Source organism: Oxyura jamaicensis, chromosome Z (assembly GCF_011077185.1).
Source record: "Oxyura jamaicensis isolate SHBP4307 breed ruddy duck chromosome Z, BPBGC_Ojam_1.0, whole genome shotgun sequence".
NCBI classification, from domain to species: Eukaryota; Metazoa; Chordata; class Aves; order Anseriformes; family Anatidae; genus Oxyura; species Oxyura jamaicensis.
In genome coordinates this window covers 50,418,325-50,433,687 of record NC_048926.1, presented here as the reverse complement: position 1 = coordinate 50,433,687, position 15,363 = coordinate 50,418,325, and the positions used below count along the sequence as shown (strand labels likewise).

The 15,363-nt window shown below is 39.2% G+C and overlaps 1 protein-coding gene across 1 annotated transcript; it reads left to right on the top strand.

Annotated features, from left to right (window-relative positions):
* The first annotated feature begins 743 nt into the window (after positions 1-743).
* Positions 744-1,119, top strand: CTXN3 (cortexin 3). The gene has a single exon (XM_035310813.1). The coding sequence runs from the start codon at positions 786-788 to the stop codon at positions 1,077-1,079; it is 294 nt and encodes a 97-aa protein (XP_035166704.1). The 5' UTR covers positions 744-785; the 3' UTR covers positions 1,080-1,119.
* Positions 1,120-15,363: the final 14,244 nt, after the last annotated feature.

Sequence of the window (15,363 nt, the reverse complement as noted above, 5' to 3'; positions counted from 1 at the left end):
ATATATATATGTATATATATATGTATATATATATATAATTATTGCTAACTATACCTGTAAACCTCATTGTGATTTTAAGAAGAGGAAACATTTGCCCTTGAGCTGCATTAGTATATGGTTTCTTTTAGACTGCCTTCCTAAACATTTTCCTCTCATTTCAAACACTATTTATGCCCTTTCCTTATAAATGCTGCAGTGTTACAAACACCGGGTTGTTGCCTTCCACCTTGGAGACACATGCATTTTACTGTCCTGCATCAGATCCTGGTCCATCCCACCTCAGAACATTTCTGGTCACTGTGTATAAAGCTGTAAATACACTTGTCTTTCAAGCCCCCCAAGTAGACTAGTAACAATTGCAGTTTGTCCATCCTGCAGCAAGGAAGGCAATTTGTTTCCTGATTGCCATTTCTGTAGGTAACCCACTGGAACACTGTGATTAAAATCAGCATTTACCCTTCTAGGGAAAGAAATGTTCCACCCTAGTCCAAATGGTATGGTAGGAGGGAGAGGTTCCTGCCAGCTCAGGGTCTAGTGACATGTAATATCAGTGACTGGATTCTGCAATGCCAACAGAGAAGTACAGGATTTCTAATGTGTCTCTCATATGTGACACAGAGGCAGGCAGAGCTGCTGTCAAGTCCTTTTCCATCTCATTTTTCTCCACTAGGAGAAAGTTGTATTGAACTAAACAAAAGGGCTATTCACAATTAACATTGCTTCCCCCTTGCCCTACAGATAACAAAGTGCATCTAAATGGCTTCTACTCTGACTTCAGCAAACTAATGATGAAAAGAAGGAGACTGTGGGATTATTCATTTCAGCTTCCCTGGACGATGGATGGAGAGATATTCAGTGCCACTTTGGTGCCATCTGGGAACATGACACAAGATTCTAGCATGACCCTGGAACAGAAAACAACCTTTGCCTTTGTGATTTTATTATTTATTTTCTTGGGAATCCTCATTGTTCGCTGCTTCCGAATTCTCCTTGACCCCTACCAGAGTATGCCAACCTCAACCTGGGCTGATGGACTTGATGGAATGGAGAAAGGCCAGTTTGATTATGCTCTTGCTTAGAGACTGAGAATTATTAAGGCTTCTTTAGCGCACTGATAAATAAAGAAATTTCAGAAATGTCTCTCATTTTGTTTTTGCTTTACATTTTATCAAATATTGTAGGAGTTACAATATACAAATATAGACATTTTTTAAAAAAAATTAAATATAAAAACAAGTTCAATTTTTGACAGTAGTTTAGTGAATCTTCCATAGGAAAAAGAGAAAGGTTGAACTTGCAGAATGGTGCTTCAAAATGCATTGGAACAATATATAGTACATGTGATCTCTTATAACTGGATGAGAATCACTATAGCTAATGTTTTTTGTTTGTTTGTTTGTTTGTTTGTTTGTGGGATATTCTTTTTTATCATTAACCAGACTCTGTGGAGTAAAGTGTCTTATAAAGGTGGTAAGAATGTCTTTTTATGATCTGTACATAGCAAATAAATTTCTCAGGCCCCACCATTCTCATTTTTTAATCTACTTCCCATCCTCCCATGCTCTCAAGACAAGTGAGGAAGTTTTCTGTTCTGTAAGATAAGTATGAAAGCTCTAGAAAATTTCAGGAGAAAAAATCTCTCTCTCTCTCTCTCTCTTTGTGTCCAGAGGTTTAATGCTCTTTCTTAGCATTAAAAGGTGATTAAGCTACTTAATACTAACAAATCACTGACCATAATCTTTGTTGTAAATAAAATATGTGATGACTTTGGACTATCTTTGTCTTTTTTGCCAAAACTGATTTCTACTAAGATAAGTTTTTACATTGTTCTTACAACAGCTTATGCAAACAAATCTCAGTCTTGCATGAATTTCAGACTGTGTATTTCAAGCATTCAGTCATTCTGTTTATTTAGTGTGCAGGTCACATTGCATTGTTCCTGTTTCCTAATTGGATAACTGAAATATCAGCAGTAAGAATCAATGAAAAACCACCACCCCCTTCATAGAGAAGTATCTCTGAAACTGCTTCTACATTGAAAAAACATTCCTAGAAGTTAATGTAAATAAAAACGTATCTGCATGATCGATTGAGGGAAAGAAACATTTAAAAGATGGCATAAAATTCAGTAGAATGACTTACCGTCTAAGTGGATGTTTGCAAGCACAGTTTAGCAGTACTGAAATATCATAGTGGAAATAACACCTGATGTACTGCCAGGAAGTAAAGGCCACACTCCTGTACACACAAGAAACCTGAAAAAATCCTGGTGCTGCCTGGCTTGTGAAACATTTCATGGAGTGGGGAAGGGAATAGGCATGCTGTTTGTTTTAAGCAAAAGCCGTAGATATAGCTATTTTGCACTCAATATAACAATGACAGGCAGTTGGGAAGTATTCCCTTTGTGTTTTGGCTTGCAGCCTGTAAATGGAGGAGCAAAGCCAGCCCCGTAGCTGGTACAGCTGGGGCTGTGCTGACTCACCCGAGCTGAGGCCCTGACTCTCGCTTTGACACTTGGAGCTATTTATTTCCTTTTGCTCCTTGTCCTGTCCATCGGTTAAAGGTTGCAGCTATTTGTGGCTGAGGCAGTGGGATGGGGGTGGCTCTTCGCTATGGCTATCATAGTTCACAGGAAGGCTCCAAACTCAGCTCTGTGATGAGAAAGAAAGGAGCAGGGCTACAACCTGTCATTGCTGGCACACTAGCACAGCTCTGTGTCATGGGGGCCGTAACCTTTGAGACAGAGTGGGCAGAATGGGACAGTATTTTCCAGAAGTCATGAGTACTGCCGGCTTTTACTCCTTCTTGACCTGTACAAGGGCACCTTGATCAAAGCTAACACAAATTTCCAGACTATTAACCAAAGGTAATGACAGGGTGGCATACAAAAAATGTTGCTGTTGTTGCATCAATACTGCCTAAAGCAACGTGTTGTCAATATTTATGAAGATGCATTAACAGCTTTTCTCCCTCTGGCCTACAATTTCTCTCCTGTATCAGTGTGTCTGTTTGTTTGAAGACACTATGGATTTGATTTTATTTTAAAAGAAGACAACTTTTCTTCATAATTACACTGAAAGAGGGAGGTAATGTCTTCAACCAAAAAAAGAATGTAGACCAGTGTTCAAGTGAGGCAATTTGATTCTTGTGTGGAGCTTGGAAGTCGCTAGCTGAGGACTATTCTGGGGACTGAGCTTGCCAGCATCTCTGGTATGTTTGGAAGCATTCCAAGGAGATATTTTTGTAAACCACTGGGATAAGCCAGTCTGTTAAGGGGAATTTAATACTGCTGGGCAGTCACTTTAAGTCAATCTATCTGTGGATGTTGCTAAATTCACTACAGCAAAAAGGAAATTCACACCAGTTCCCATACCACAGTAGAGGATTTTTCCTTAGCTCTCTCAAAATCCAGCAGAAGTTTTCTGAAGACATGCTGGCAGTTCATTTTTTTGATAGCTCACTTTTACTTTCCCTGGAGAAACTGGACCAGACTTCGAAAGGAAACAGTACTATTCCAGTCCACAAAGCAGACTCTGGCACATTGCTGTGCCTCATAAGAATAAGTGTTTACCATGGAATGACTTGAAATATTGAGACTGGAAAGAGAGGATCTGTGTGCTAATGCAGCAGTGCTCAGGCCGCTCTGCAAGTCTGCATCACTCTGGTATAGACTCTCACTTATTACATTGGTTTCTGTAGAAAATCCTATGCAATCTTTAAAAACTTTCCTTGAAATGAGTATTTCTTGATGTTAGTGGAGCAAATATACTTATGCACTGTGGACAAAGAAGTAGTATGTGTAAATTTTTTTACACATACCACATTTATGTTGGTTTGTTTGGCAAACAATCTAACTTCAAGGAGTTTAAGTCAAAGGCTACTGCAGAGAAAGAAAGCCAAATAAGGACAAAGAGAAGACTCTTGTTAGGCATGAGGGAATAATGCTGTTGTACTCCAGTCAAGATTTTAAGACTTTTATATCTCAGTTATGACCCTTAAAGCAAAATACTGGCCCAAACAGTGAACTGAGTTGGGAGTCTGTTCTCTGCAATGTGTGAGGTGTATGTGTGAGAACTGCTCTGATGATATTTCTCCACTGCACTCAGAGGTTTGGATGCAACTGGTGTTTAGCTAACTACAACATGAGCTAGCTTTAAAGCAGCCACAGAAACCAATAGCTCTGTGTGCTCTGCAAGAGCCATGCAGGGGTTACTGCTGTGTATGTTCTCATGTGCTGGACTTGCACAGAAACGTGTCTGCTATTGTCATGCAACTAGCAGGATCTGAGCTCTCCTTTAAAGGTAGGTGAAGTTGCGTGACCAGCAGGTTGAGAGGGGTGATTCTCCCCCTCTCCTCCACTCTTGTGAGGTCTTGTGGTCTTGTGAGACCACACCTGCAGCACTGCATTCAGCTCTGCGGCCTGGACATGGACCTGTTGGATTGAGTCCAGAGGAGGGCCACAAAGATGGTCAGAGGGATGAAGCACCTCTCCTACAAAGATAGGCTGAGAGAGCCCGGTTTTCTCAAGTGCAGACTCCAGGGAGACTTTACAGTGGCCTTCCAGTGCCTAAAGGGGGACAACAAGAAAGCTCTCTACAAAGGAATGTAGCGATAGGACATGGAGTAATGGTTTTAAATTAAAAGAGGGTAGATTTAGATTAGAAAAAATTCTTATTGTGAGGGTGGTGAGGCACTGGCACAGGTTGCCCAAAGAAGCTGTGGATACCCCATCCCTGGAAGTGTGCAAAGCCAGTTTGGATGGGGCTTTGAACATCCTAACTCAGTGGAAGGTGTCTCTGGTTTGGCCTAGTTGGAACTAGATGATCTTTAAGGTCCCTTTCAAACCAAATCATTCTATGGCTTTATGATTCTGGGTTGGGATCCAGAAGTACAGCTGTGCTAACAGAGAGAAAAAGAACCATCAAACAACTGATGTAGTTGGTAGCAAGGCAGACTTCTCCCTCACCAGAGATGGACTGTATAGAAAACAATTTGGTGTTAATAAGAAAAAAATGTGTAAAAATAACTTGTCTTATTTTTCTTCTTGCTCTGCTTGCTTTGTATTCTGAAGAGGTACATAATGCTTGATTTTGAAAATAAAAATAAAAATAAAAATAAAAATAAAAAGTCTGTGAATCATAGCTTAGTCAGCTTTTGCCACCCATGTTTCCAGAAGAAGGCTTGTAGGTACTAGATTAGTTTGGACCTGTGGGCCTGTTGGGATTGTTACACAGAGATTTTGCAGGTAGAAGACCTATATAGAGGTACTAGAACTACACGTGCAAGCAGTGATCTCATTGGACACTTTCAAGAGGTCTAGCCTGGGAGATGTAAACTCTGCTATGACCTGTAGACCATTTGCTAGGAATTTACACTCAGTTACTTTAGTGCAAAGATCAACAAATTTGTCAGCCAATGCCAGTGACCACCAAGAAGCAGCCCATAGATCCCAAGGACTGCAGGAAAGAATCCAAAACCCTTGGATCTACAACATGACTGTGTGTGTGGCCATGACCAAAAATTTCTTTGATACAAAATGCCTTTTTTTTTTCATCCTGGCTTATTGAAATATGTTTAGTTTGTAAATACCAGAAAATGTCTACTCTTACTGTTACAGCTTTCATGAAAACAAAGCTATTTCTTTCCTATAATTTACATCCTATTTTCAGTGCTTCTGGATTTCTACAGAATTTCAGAACTACTTTCTGCAGCAAAGATTTGCATTTTATTTTATTATTTTAAAATATAAATTTGATGTCATTTCTACAGCATTGATATCTGTGGCTGCCATGGCTCCTGCTCTTGTGTCAGTGTCACGATGCAAGCAGCTGACAATTCATTGCAATTTCTCTTTTTCCCCTTTTGGCACATAGACTAATCAATCCTCATCATGCCTTCAGAGGCCTGCATTGTTATCTCCGTGGTTTAGCAGGAACAGAAGGGAGTGAAAGGTTAAGGGCTTTTCAAGGCAGAGACAAAGAACACTTATCATCAGTGCTAAGACAAGACCTGTGAAGCATAGGTTTCTGGCCCTTGCTGAAGTCACTGTGCCTTAGACAACAAGGTAGTAGAAAATACATCTGTTTTATATAGTGGGAAAGCTACTGGTGCTGCAACTTCTCCCAGCATTTTACTTAGGCAAGTGCAAGAATTCCAAGGGAGTTGTGGGATTTGGTGGGATCCTGGCACCTTGATAACCAGTACCTGAACTAGATTATACTTTCATGTTATGGATTTGATTTTCATTGAGATTCTCCACTTTTGGTAGATTGGTTTAAAAATCTTGCCTTGTCTCTTTAAATCGGTATTATAGGTTTAAATTCAGAAAAGTGATATTGAGAATTAAATGTTAACATCCAAGCTTTGCACACAATGAAGCCATGGCAAAAAAATAAAAAAATAAAAAATCCTGATTTTTTACTATCTATTCCACATGGACAAAAAATTACAAAGGCTGGAGTGGGAACATTGTGTCTTAGAGTATGTTTATTTGTCCCCAGTTTGAGACAGCAGAAAGACTTATGTCAGTTCCTAATCTTTGTAATTCTGTGTCTGATTCTGGTGATCACTTCAGACTCCAATGTAAATGAAAACAGACCTATAATATTTTAAGCTTGTGACATTACTCTCAGTATCCTTGTCACAAAAAAAAAAAAAAAAAAAAAAAAAAGTGAATTTATAAATTTTGTCCCCATTCTTAAGAGCTGATTCCCCATGGCCTTGGCTTCTTGTGATCAACTTCAGCTTCATTATATCAGATTTGTATCAGTATAACTAAGAATCAGCCTCTGAATTTCTGAACATATCAACAAAACTGGCAGTGCCACACTGGTGTTTAATACATTCACAGTCATTTTTTTAATCAAATAATTTTTGAGAAGCAACATCGTTGGCTGTCATCCTTTAATAGGTTGTATAGGAACTGTAATATTATTATGGGTGATAACATGCATTTTTAGAGGCTCGATGACATGGCAGAATGTAGCTTTCTTCATGGTATTTGCCTTACAGCCAAGGGGTGAATTTCATAATGGTGGAATTAGAATTACCATTAATAGCAACATTTCTATTTTGTCACTCTGTTTTTGGCTAGACATTACCACTGGTAAGGATTTGTGTCTTTTATTTTAATTATTTTCTTTTGCTTTCTATATTTGTTTAAACTTTGGGCAGTTTTTGTCAGTCTTGAACACTGCCTCATAACCTATGTAGACTGGCCATAAAACATTACTCTGTACTTGCCAATTGTGTAAAATGAGATGTTTCCTCTGTTTACCATTTGCATTTCTCAGTGTCAGGAAACTGTATTATAGCTTTTGTGCTTTCATTTCTTAAAAATGGTTGGCATAAGATCACTTTTTTTCTCTTCCTTCTTTGTCATTTCAGATCTTTCTGCCTTAGTTTCTTTACTGCTTTCTGAAGTTCTTTCTTCTGTTTGTGACTCCAGGCTCAGATGTTCCTGTCTGCTTGTTCCAAAGCTTTACTTCCCTGAGAAAGGGCCATTTCCAGGTGTCACATAGCAAAAAGACATGTTGCAGTGGCTAAGGTAGCAAAATATACAGTGAAAGAATTTTAGCAATGAGATATTTAAAACAGTTGAAGAACTGTGATTTTTTTGTGTGTGTGTATGTCTCCTTATCCCCATGACCTAAGCTAAGGTTACCCTATCAAAAGTGTTATTTGTAGTCATTGTAGCTCCTACTGTACATGTGGACAAACAACTTCCATTATTGTTAACTTCAAAAGACAGTCAAAAGACTTGGTTGAGTACAAAAATGCAGCTTCTTCCCTTGAAGCATCATACTATGTTGGTGTCACAATTATACCAGCAGTTATCACAACAGTATAAAGTTACCATATGATGTAACGTTTTCAACTTTTCACAGGTTTCTCTCTAGGAAAGATCAAGAGAGGATTTATTTATTTGTTTATTTTATATATGCTCAGAAGCATTAGCAGAACATGTTGGTTAACAAACAGGTTGCTTAGGGCTGTGTCCAGTTGTGTTTTGAATATCTGCAAGGTTAGATATCTTCTTGGGCAGCTGTACAAGCATGAGACTGTTCTCCAGTGAAACACAATATCTTGTTGGAATCTCCTCTGTTGAAACTTGTGCCTCCTGCCTCCTGTCCTTGCACCTCTGAGAAAGGTCTGTCTCCATCCTCTTCACCCGCCAATGGGATCAGCTGTAGGCAGCAGTAAGGTCTCCTGTGAATTTTCACTTTTCAAGGTCAAACTCACCTTCTTCAGCCTGTCCTCACTTGTGAAGGGCTCCAGCCTCCTGACCATCCTGGAGACAGCTGGACTTGTTCCAGTATAGCCGTTTTGGTCTTATGCTAGGGAGACACAAACCAGACGCCATACATGGCACGAGTGCCTAATAGAGAAATATTACTGTCCTGGATCTGCTGGCTATGCCCCTGTTACTACAGCCTGGGATGTGGCTGGCTGCCTTCACCACAAGGACAGAAAGCTGGCTTATGCTGTTCTCTTCCCAGCAACACTGTTCAGTAACTCCAGGTGTATTTTCTTGCAATGAAATGGTCACAGTAGAAGCTCAACTACCTAAAGTCTACTGTGATGTTATTTGGAGGTTATTTTACAGAGCATTTTTTTTTCATGTAGGCAAAACTAAATAGAGGGTGTATTTGTTCTTTGACATTTTCAACTATAAGTTTTTCAACTTTAAATATTTTCAACTATAAGTTTTCAAATTTAGAGATACAATTGTGGAGTATGCCAAACACCACTTTAACAATCTCATTCTCTTCACCTCTTTGTGAAGAAGTACAACAGGGGCATATTTGATGATTCTGTAATGGCAGCATGCAAAGAAATCAATTTCCTTTTGATTTACAGTGTTTTTCAAATATTCCTTGAAGACTCTACCCATTCAATCCTCCTCTCCCTCCCAAAACAAAGTGAAACAGAAAAAAATAATAAAAAATAAATAAATAAATAAAAATCCACCGAGACCAACAGAAAAACATCATTTCTGCAATCAATTTCAATAGGTGTTTGGGCATGCATGCATTGTTCCTGTCTTAGCATGCCAATCAGTAGCTGGAAAAGGGAGGAGGTTTGGAGGATTGGTCGGTCGTTTAATTCCTCTTCATAAAGCTATTTGGTAAATCCTTTTCAGTAAGTTCAGTACCTAAGTATATCAGTTACTCTAGTAAAGCTCATTACCTCTTCCTAGAGTCTTCCTAATGTGCTTAGATCACTTTGTCATAAACGACAATAGAGCTATTAAAAACCCAGGTATTACGCAGTGACTGATGGTTGAACTGATTTTCACACAACAGAATCGAGAGTCTCCCATGTAATGGATTTATGAGTTTTGCCATTTTCATTTTAGCAGCTAGATTTTAAGAGCAGGGATTAATGACAAATCATTATCACTGCTAAAATGCAATCTACCTATAAGTAACCATAAAGCTATTTTCCCTGTGCTGTCAAGCATGTATATCAGTTGCTGGATATACCAGAGATTGTTTGGACAGCTTTTAATTTTCAGTGTATGGAACTTTGGTTTTCCACAGTTCCACTCAGCTAACACAGTTTAGATAACATGCACCCAGGAAAAGTGTCTTTCCATTGCACATGAAGACATACAGCTACCACCTACAGTTTGATAGCGAATTTATTAGAAAGACCTGCCTGTGCTGAGTGAGGCTAGGTCCACAAGCACTATTCATTTTTCAGATAAAACAAGAGGAAATATAAATATTTTCTTGAAAAGCTAAATGATTGTTTCATTTCCTGCCATTTTCCTTTCAAAAATTGGAAGTGAACGAGGTGCATGTTTCTAAAATCCTTCCGGAGTACCAGAGCAGGGTTCCTGGGAAACGGCTCAGTTAGGTCCCTTTTCTCCTTATTAGCAATGAAAATCCTGCCCATTATTTCTCTAGGAAAGAGATTTCTAAGTCTCCAAGCCCTGTGCTGAAAAGAAAATTTAATCTCTGTAGAATTGTGACTCAAGAAGCTAAACAAATAAAATTAAGTAATTTTATTAGGGATATATTATTAATTGTGCTTATTGTTCTAGACCACTGGACAATTTCTATTGATTTCAGTTTCCAAAATCAAGACAAGTGTGTAAGATCTGTATTTTGTCTTTGCTTATTGCCTCGACTACATCTGATCCCCACTTGATAGAGTTATATTATGAGGAAAGAAAGTTCACATAAGATCAGTTCTGTGTGGATAAGACAGCGTGCTCAGCTTCAGGTTGTAACACACTGCATGCAAATTATATTTTTAGGGGTTGAACTCACAGCTAGAAGAGCACATGTAGATGTGGGAGCACATGAAGGACATAACACAAGACTGTTAGCAAACAAAGCCTACCTCCTGCCACCTGAACCCTGTTTACTGTTGATTCAAGAGCAGAGCTGGACATGATGGGAATTACAGACCTGGCAATCTTGTACATGTACATGTACAAAGCTTAAGTGGGAGTCTAAAAAAGTATTACATTTCTTTCAGATAAGATTGCCTGCCTTCAAAAAGTGGTCAAGTGTTGCTCTTTGTAGTGACAAAATGTTTACAGTGCTGAAGAGCTTTTGTGTGGTAGGCCTGAAAGTGTGTTTTTGTCAGAGTTATTGTAGTGGTGGGAGCTTTGATATCCTGTTTTATTTGTTCACACATTTTTTCCTTTGAATTGCGTATGAAAATGTATAATAACTGGAATATAACAACCACCCTTCTGTGCCTGATGATAGAAGGTAGGGCAATGCAAAACAGTGGCCTTGAAAAATTGGAATATTTAAACTATCTAAACACAGGTTTGGATAAGTTTGAAACAGTTAAGCATAATTGTTAAGGAAAACAGACAAACAAACAAAAACCACCACCAAAAAACTTGATTGCTTGTTTTTACCAGCTTTGTATAAATAAACAAAGTAAATCGCAGGAACTCATACATAGCTCTGTAAAGGGTTAGTATCAATGTAGTTCAAACTCCCAGCTCAAAGCAGAACATACCAGAAGCAACATGGATCAGAAAGAATATTTTGAGATACTAATGAAAACCTCTTCTGACTTGTGTATGTGTGAGTGAGAAAAGCAGAAAGAGGTACCCACTCTTGATTTCTACACACACCAGGTATTACAGAGGTCTGAAGGGGCAGGGAGCAATATGATCTGACAGATCGCAGAGAATGATGTTGGCTGCAACAACCCAACTTGGAAAAAGAGAACCGTTTTGCTCTTAGCTGACCCAAGCAACCAGGAGCATTGTGTTGCCTTTGACATTTCATTGCACTGCTGAATTTGATCAAATGTGAAGATAAAAAATAATTTTAAAGTGCAGATATTTCTACTTTAAGTTAATGGGATTGCTCTGTATGCAATGGAATCTATTTCAGGCTATTCATTTGTATCTATCAGTTTGTCAGTAAAAATCATCCAGAAAAGAAAGCTTCTTATATGTGGAAATTGTTCTTGACCATGTCTAGTGTATCATAAACAATTCAGTTCAGACTACATAACAGCTTGCTTTTCTTAACATTACTCAGAATACTCTATTCTGAAATGTAGCCATTGTTTACACTATCCGGTTCGCTGTGCTGATGTGCAGTAAACAATCCGTTTCAAGTTAAACAATTCTAATGTAGTAATTATGTCTGGAAAGTGTATGGGACAGTCAAAGGCATCACTGTAGAATCAGCCATACTGAGGACCACTGCAGGTGTCTCTCATATGCTTCGGTCACAAGTTGAACATAAAGGCTTTGTGTTCAGCTTGCTGTGGGGTTTTTGCTGATGGACTACCTGGCTGCAGGAGAGTAGCTGCCCCTTTGCCATAAACTGGGCACTGCATTAGATGAGTCTGATAACACTGTCTGTGGGCTGTCTGGAAGGCTTGTGTTAAAGCTAAAGTTAACTTGGTCACAGAAAATCTGGGGAGAGGAGGATCCACAGATGGATAATGGAAAAAAAATGGACCTTTTTCGTACTATATCAATAACCTTTAATAATATTCCAAAAGTGGATACCTGCACACCCTAAGCAAGGGAATACCCACTATATGTTGTGAGTACTTGTATGTACATCATTTTCAACATTTGAGGTCTTAAAAACTAAAGTAAAAATAGTAGTTGCTGAAGTGCATTTTCCCCAGTAAAAATGTGATTATATTGGGATATTGCAAGTAATTTGCAGACATACTGTAGTCCTTGATGTCCTTACAGTAATTTTCCTATGAGTATTACCTTTTGCTAACCCTGTTTTTAACAGCATTCAGGCAACTACTCTGAACTATTTTGTATATACAGTAATCTGCTTTTTCCTATTTTTTTAAAAAAGCTATGAATATGATACTAGTGATAACTTGGAAAACAAGATGTAAAAATAACAAACCTCCAGTGTATCTGATGAATTTAACTACTTCACATGATGTTGTCAATTAGTTTAACTATTTCCCCTCCACATTATAATAACAAAATTTCACATCTGCAAAATATATACTCTCTTTGTTGGATATACCCATTATAATTACATAAAGTAAAACTGAAGCTAAAATGTAAAAGTCATAATTAAAGTATATCTCTGGAATGTTATGTAAGAATTGGAAAATATACACACCGAATAATATAAATTTTTGTAAGTTGCTCAATTTTCAATCTTCACAGTGCTGGATTTCAGAACTGAGAGATGCTTACAGATTATTATGATTGTGGGACTGTATTTGGGGCTGGTATATCTGTCAGTGCGAAAACCTAAGCACATGCTTGTAGCGGACCTGGGACTGCTGCAAGCAGACCTGGTCCAGCAGCGGGCTCCTGAATAGTTGCTTACATCCCTTGTGCAAGCACCAGGGCCGGCCAGCGACCCTGTGGTTTCACAGCGGGCTCCGTCTGCTTTCACTAAGAGCTGCCTCAGTTTGTCTGTAGCTCCCTGTAGCCCCAGGGAACAACTTTGTCTGTCAGAGGCGGCTGGGGCAGCGTGCCTGCTGGTGCGTCACCAGCGCCTCACTGTCAAGCACACGCCTTCCGTTCAAGGCCATGAGGAAGTGGCTAGAGCCCATAAGCCCACTTCATCCTCCCCTGCCAAGGGAATGCTCAATGGAGCTGTGAATCAAACAGGTCCAACCTAGATCTGGCCCAGGAGGCTCACAGTTGCTCTTAGGGTGTTGCTCCTCAGTGTACACATTGCTAGCGAAAGGACGAGGTTGAAAACATGGCCTGAAGAGTGGGAGGACAGACCTGCAGAAACAGGTTATAATTATGGAGATGAGAGGAGCAGCAAGCAGGGCCCTGCAGGCGCAGCTCCTGCTGTTGACCTCCGAAGGAAGGAGCGCGGTGCTGTGCCACAGAGGAGATGCCCTGTGCACGGACCGCAGCGAGATCACAATGAGCTCGTGAGCCCACAAGGCAAATGTGGCTCTCTGAACATCTAGTTCTTGCAATCTCAGTTCACTCTGGGCTTTTTATTTTCTTTGTAAGCTTAATTCTAAGATAAAACAAAATCCTTGAAGGCTAACCTTGGCCTAAGGGACAAAATAAGTCTCCTCAGGCATCTGCTGCCACAGCTGGGTACTTGGTCCAGGCTGAACACACTCCCTGTGTGCTATTACTGGGAGCTTTTTCTGTCTCCTTCTTTTCCAGCCTTACAAAATCTAAAAGTTATGGTGGTATATCTGGGCTGTACACAGCCCAGAGACATTTAATGCTCACATTTAGGCAAGAATTCTTTGCCAGCCATTGACATTTATGAGAGTAACTAAAGTTCAATCTTTCCTGAGCAGAAGATTCCATATATAAACCCAAAATGGTTACATCAGCAGTACAGAGATTTAAATAAAAACATGTTTGGCTTAATTTGTCATTCAGCTAAAGGTTGCAGTAATGAATTAGACAAAGAAAATTATTAAGCATACCAGTGTAAACTGGTGCAATTACTTGCTACTGTAACTATGACCTAAATCACTCTTGGCAGTAGGCTAGGTGTGGAAGGCACATAGGAAAAAGTCTTTGGCTCTTGCAGATTGTCTTGGCCACCCTTTCTGGCAGTACTATTCATGCACTGATGGTAGGTGTCTGAACTTAATGAGTGAATTAAAGTATTACCTTCAAAATAATGACAATAATCAGTTTTGAAACAGTTCAGAAATAAGCATTTATGTTAAACAATGAGATGCTGACAAGTTAGGGAGTGATACCGGTACGTGATGTTGTGTGAAACAGATTCCCGCATGTTGACAGCAGGCTGATTAACCTCACAAAATCTGAAACCACACATTTTTTGGGTGTCTAAGTTAAGGAGCAACACAACTTTGCCCTGACTGAATGGAGTGTGCTGGATCTCCCTGCAGAGGAATGGTACTTTACTTAAGGATGCTTTTAGTAAAAGGGTTAATGCTGCAGCATGGTCCCTTCCAAGGGCAAGTAAATCTTTCAGTTCAAGGTAAGATGAACAAGAGCAAAGGAAAAAAAGTTTATTTTCTCATTCATGCTCCACACAGCTAGTATGCTAGCATTTTTTGCAATTATACAAGGAGCACGAATGTGAACAGGATGACAGACTGGAGTGAGTGGGCTGCCTCTAACAAGTAATGACTATAACTTCGTGGAAAGTGGTAGACGGACTCCAAGAAGACCACATCATTATGGTCAGAAAAAAAACACAGCAAAAAGACAGGGAAACACAGCCAGACTGAGAGAAAAGGGAAGCAATCAATCTCACATACACTTACTGAAGTGTACAACATAACCCAAATTAACAGACACACACAAACAGAGTTGTGGAGAAAAAAAAAAAAAAAAAAAAAAAAAGAGAGAGAGAGAGAGAGAAATGGGATTAAAGGAAAAAATTAGCTCATCATGTAGAAACCACAGGAAATCATGTGGTTACACTAAGATATCACTCCCATCATTGCACACCATTTAGTTTTCAGTAACAGAGATCTGCCAAGGCCTGACCACCACTGTAAGCTCCACCCGCTCTTGTAAAATAGAGGCTCAGCACTTTTTGATTTATTTGCCAAAAACTGCATGGGGCTGAAATGACAGAGATGACGTATACTTTTATGTAAAACTAGGCATTTCAGATGGGACAAAGGTTGTTTCCTATTTCATTTAAGGTATCCTTTCAAAGAAGGAGCCATTGTCTCCTGTTTTTTGTTGTTGTTGTTTGTTTGTTTGTTTGTTTGTTTTGTTTTTTGTTTTGTTTTGTTTTGTTTTTATTTCATTATGTTTTAACAGAAGGGTTTAAGGAAACCAAGCACTCTTTAGAGAATATACTGACTTTTAAAATGCAAATCAGTGTAGCTGCTGAATGTTTCTCAAACTAAACATCCTAAAATGGTTGTTGGGAGGGTAGTGTCTCTGGGAGTACCTTCTGACATGTCCCTGCAGTTTGC

Bases quoted from the DNA above. Each gene is read 5' to 3' on its own strand.
- CTXN3 (XM_035310813.1), top strand. From the start codon at position 786: ATGATGAAAAGAAGGAGACTGTGGGATTATTCATTTCAGCTTCCCTGG.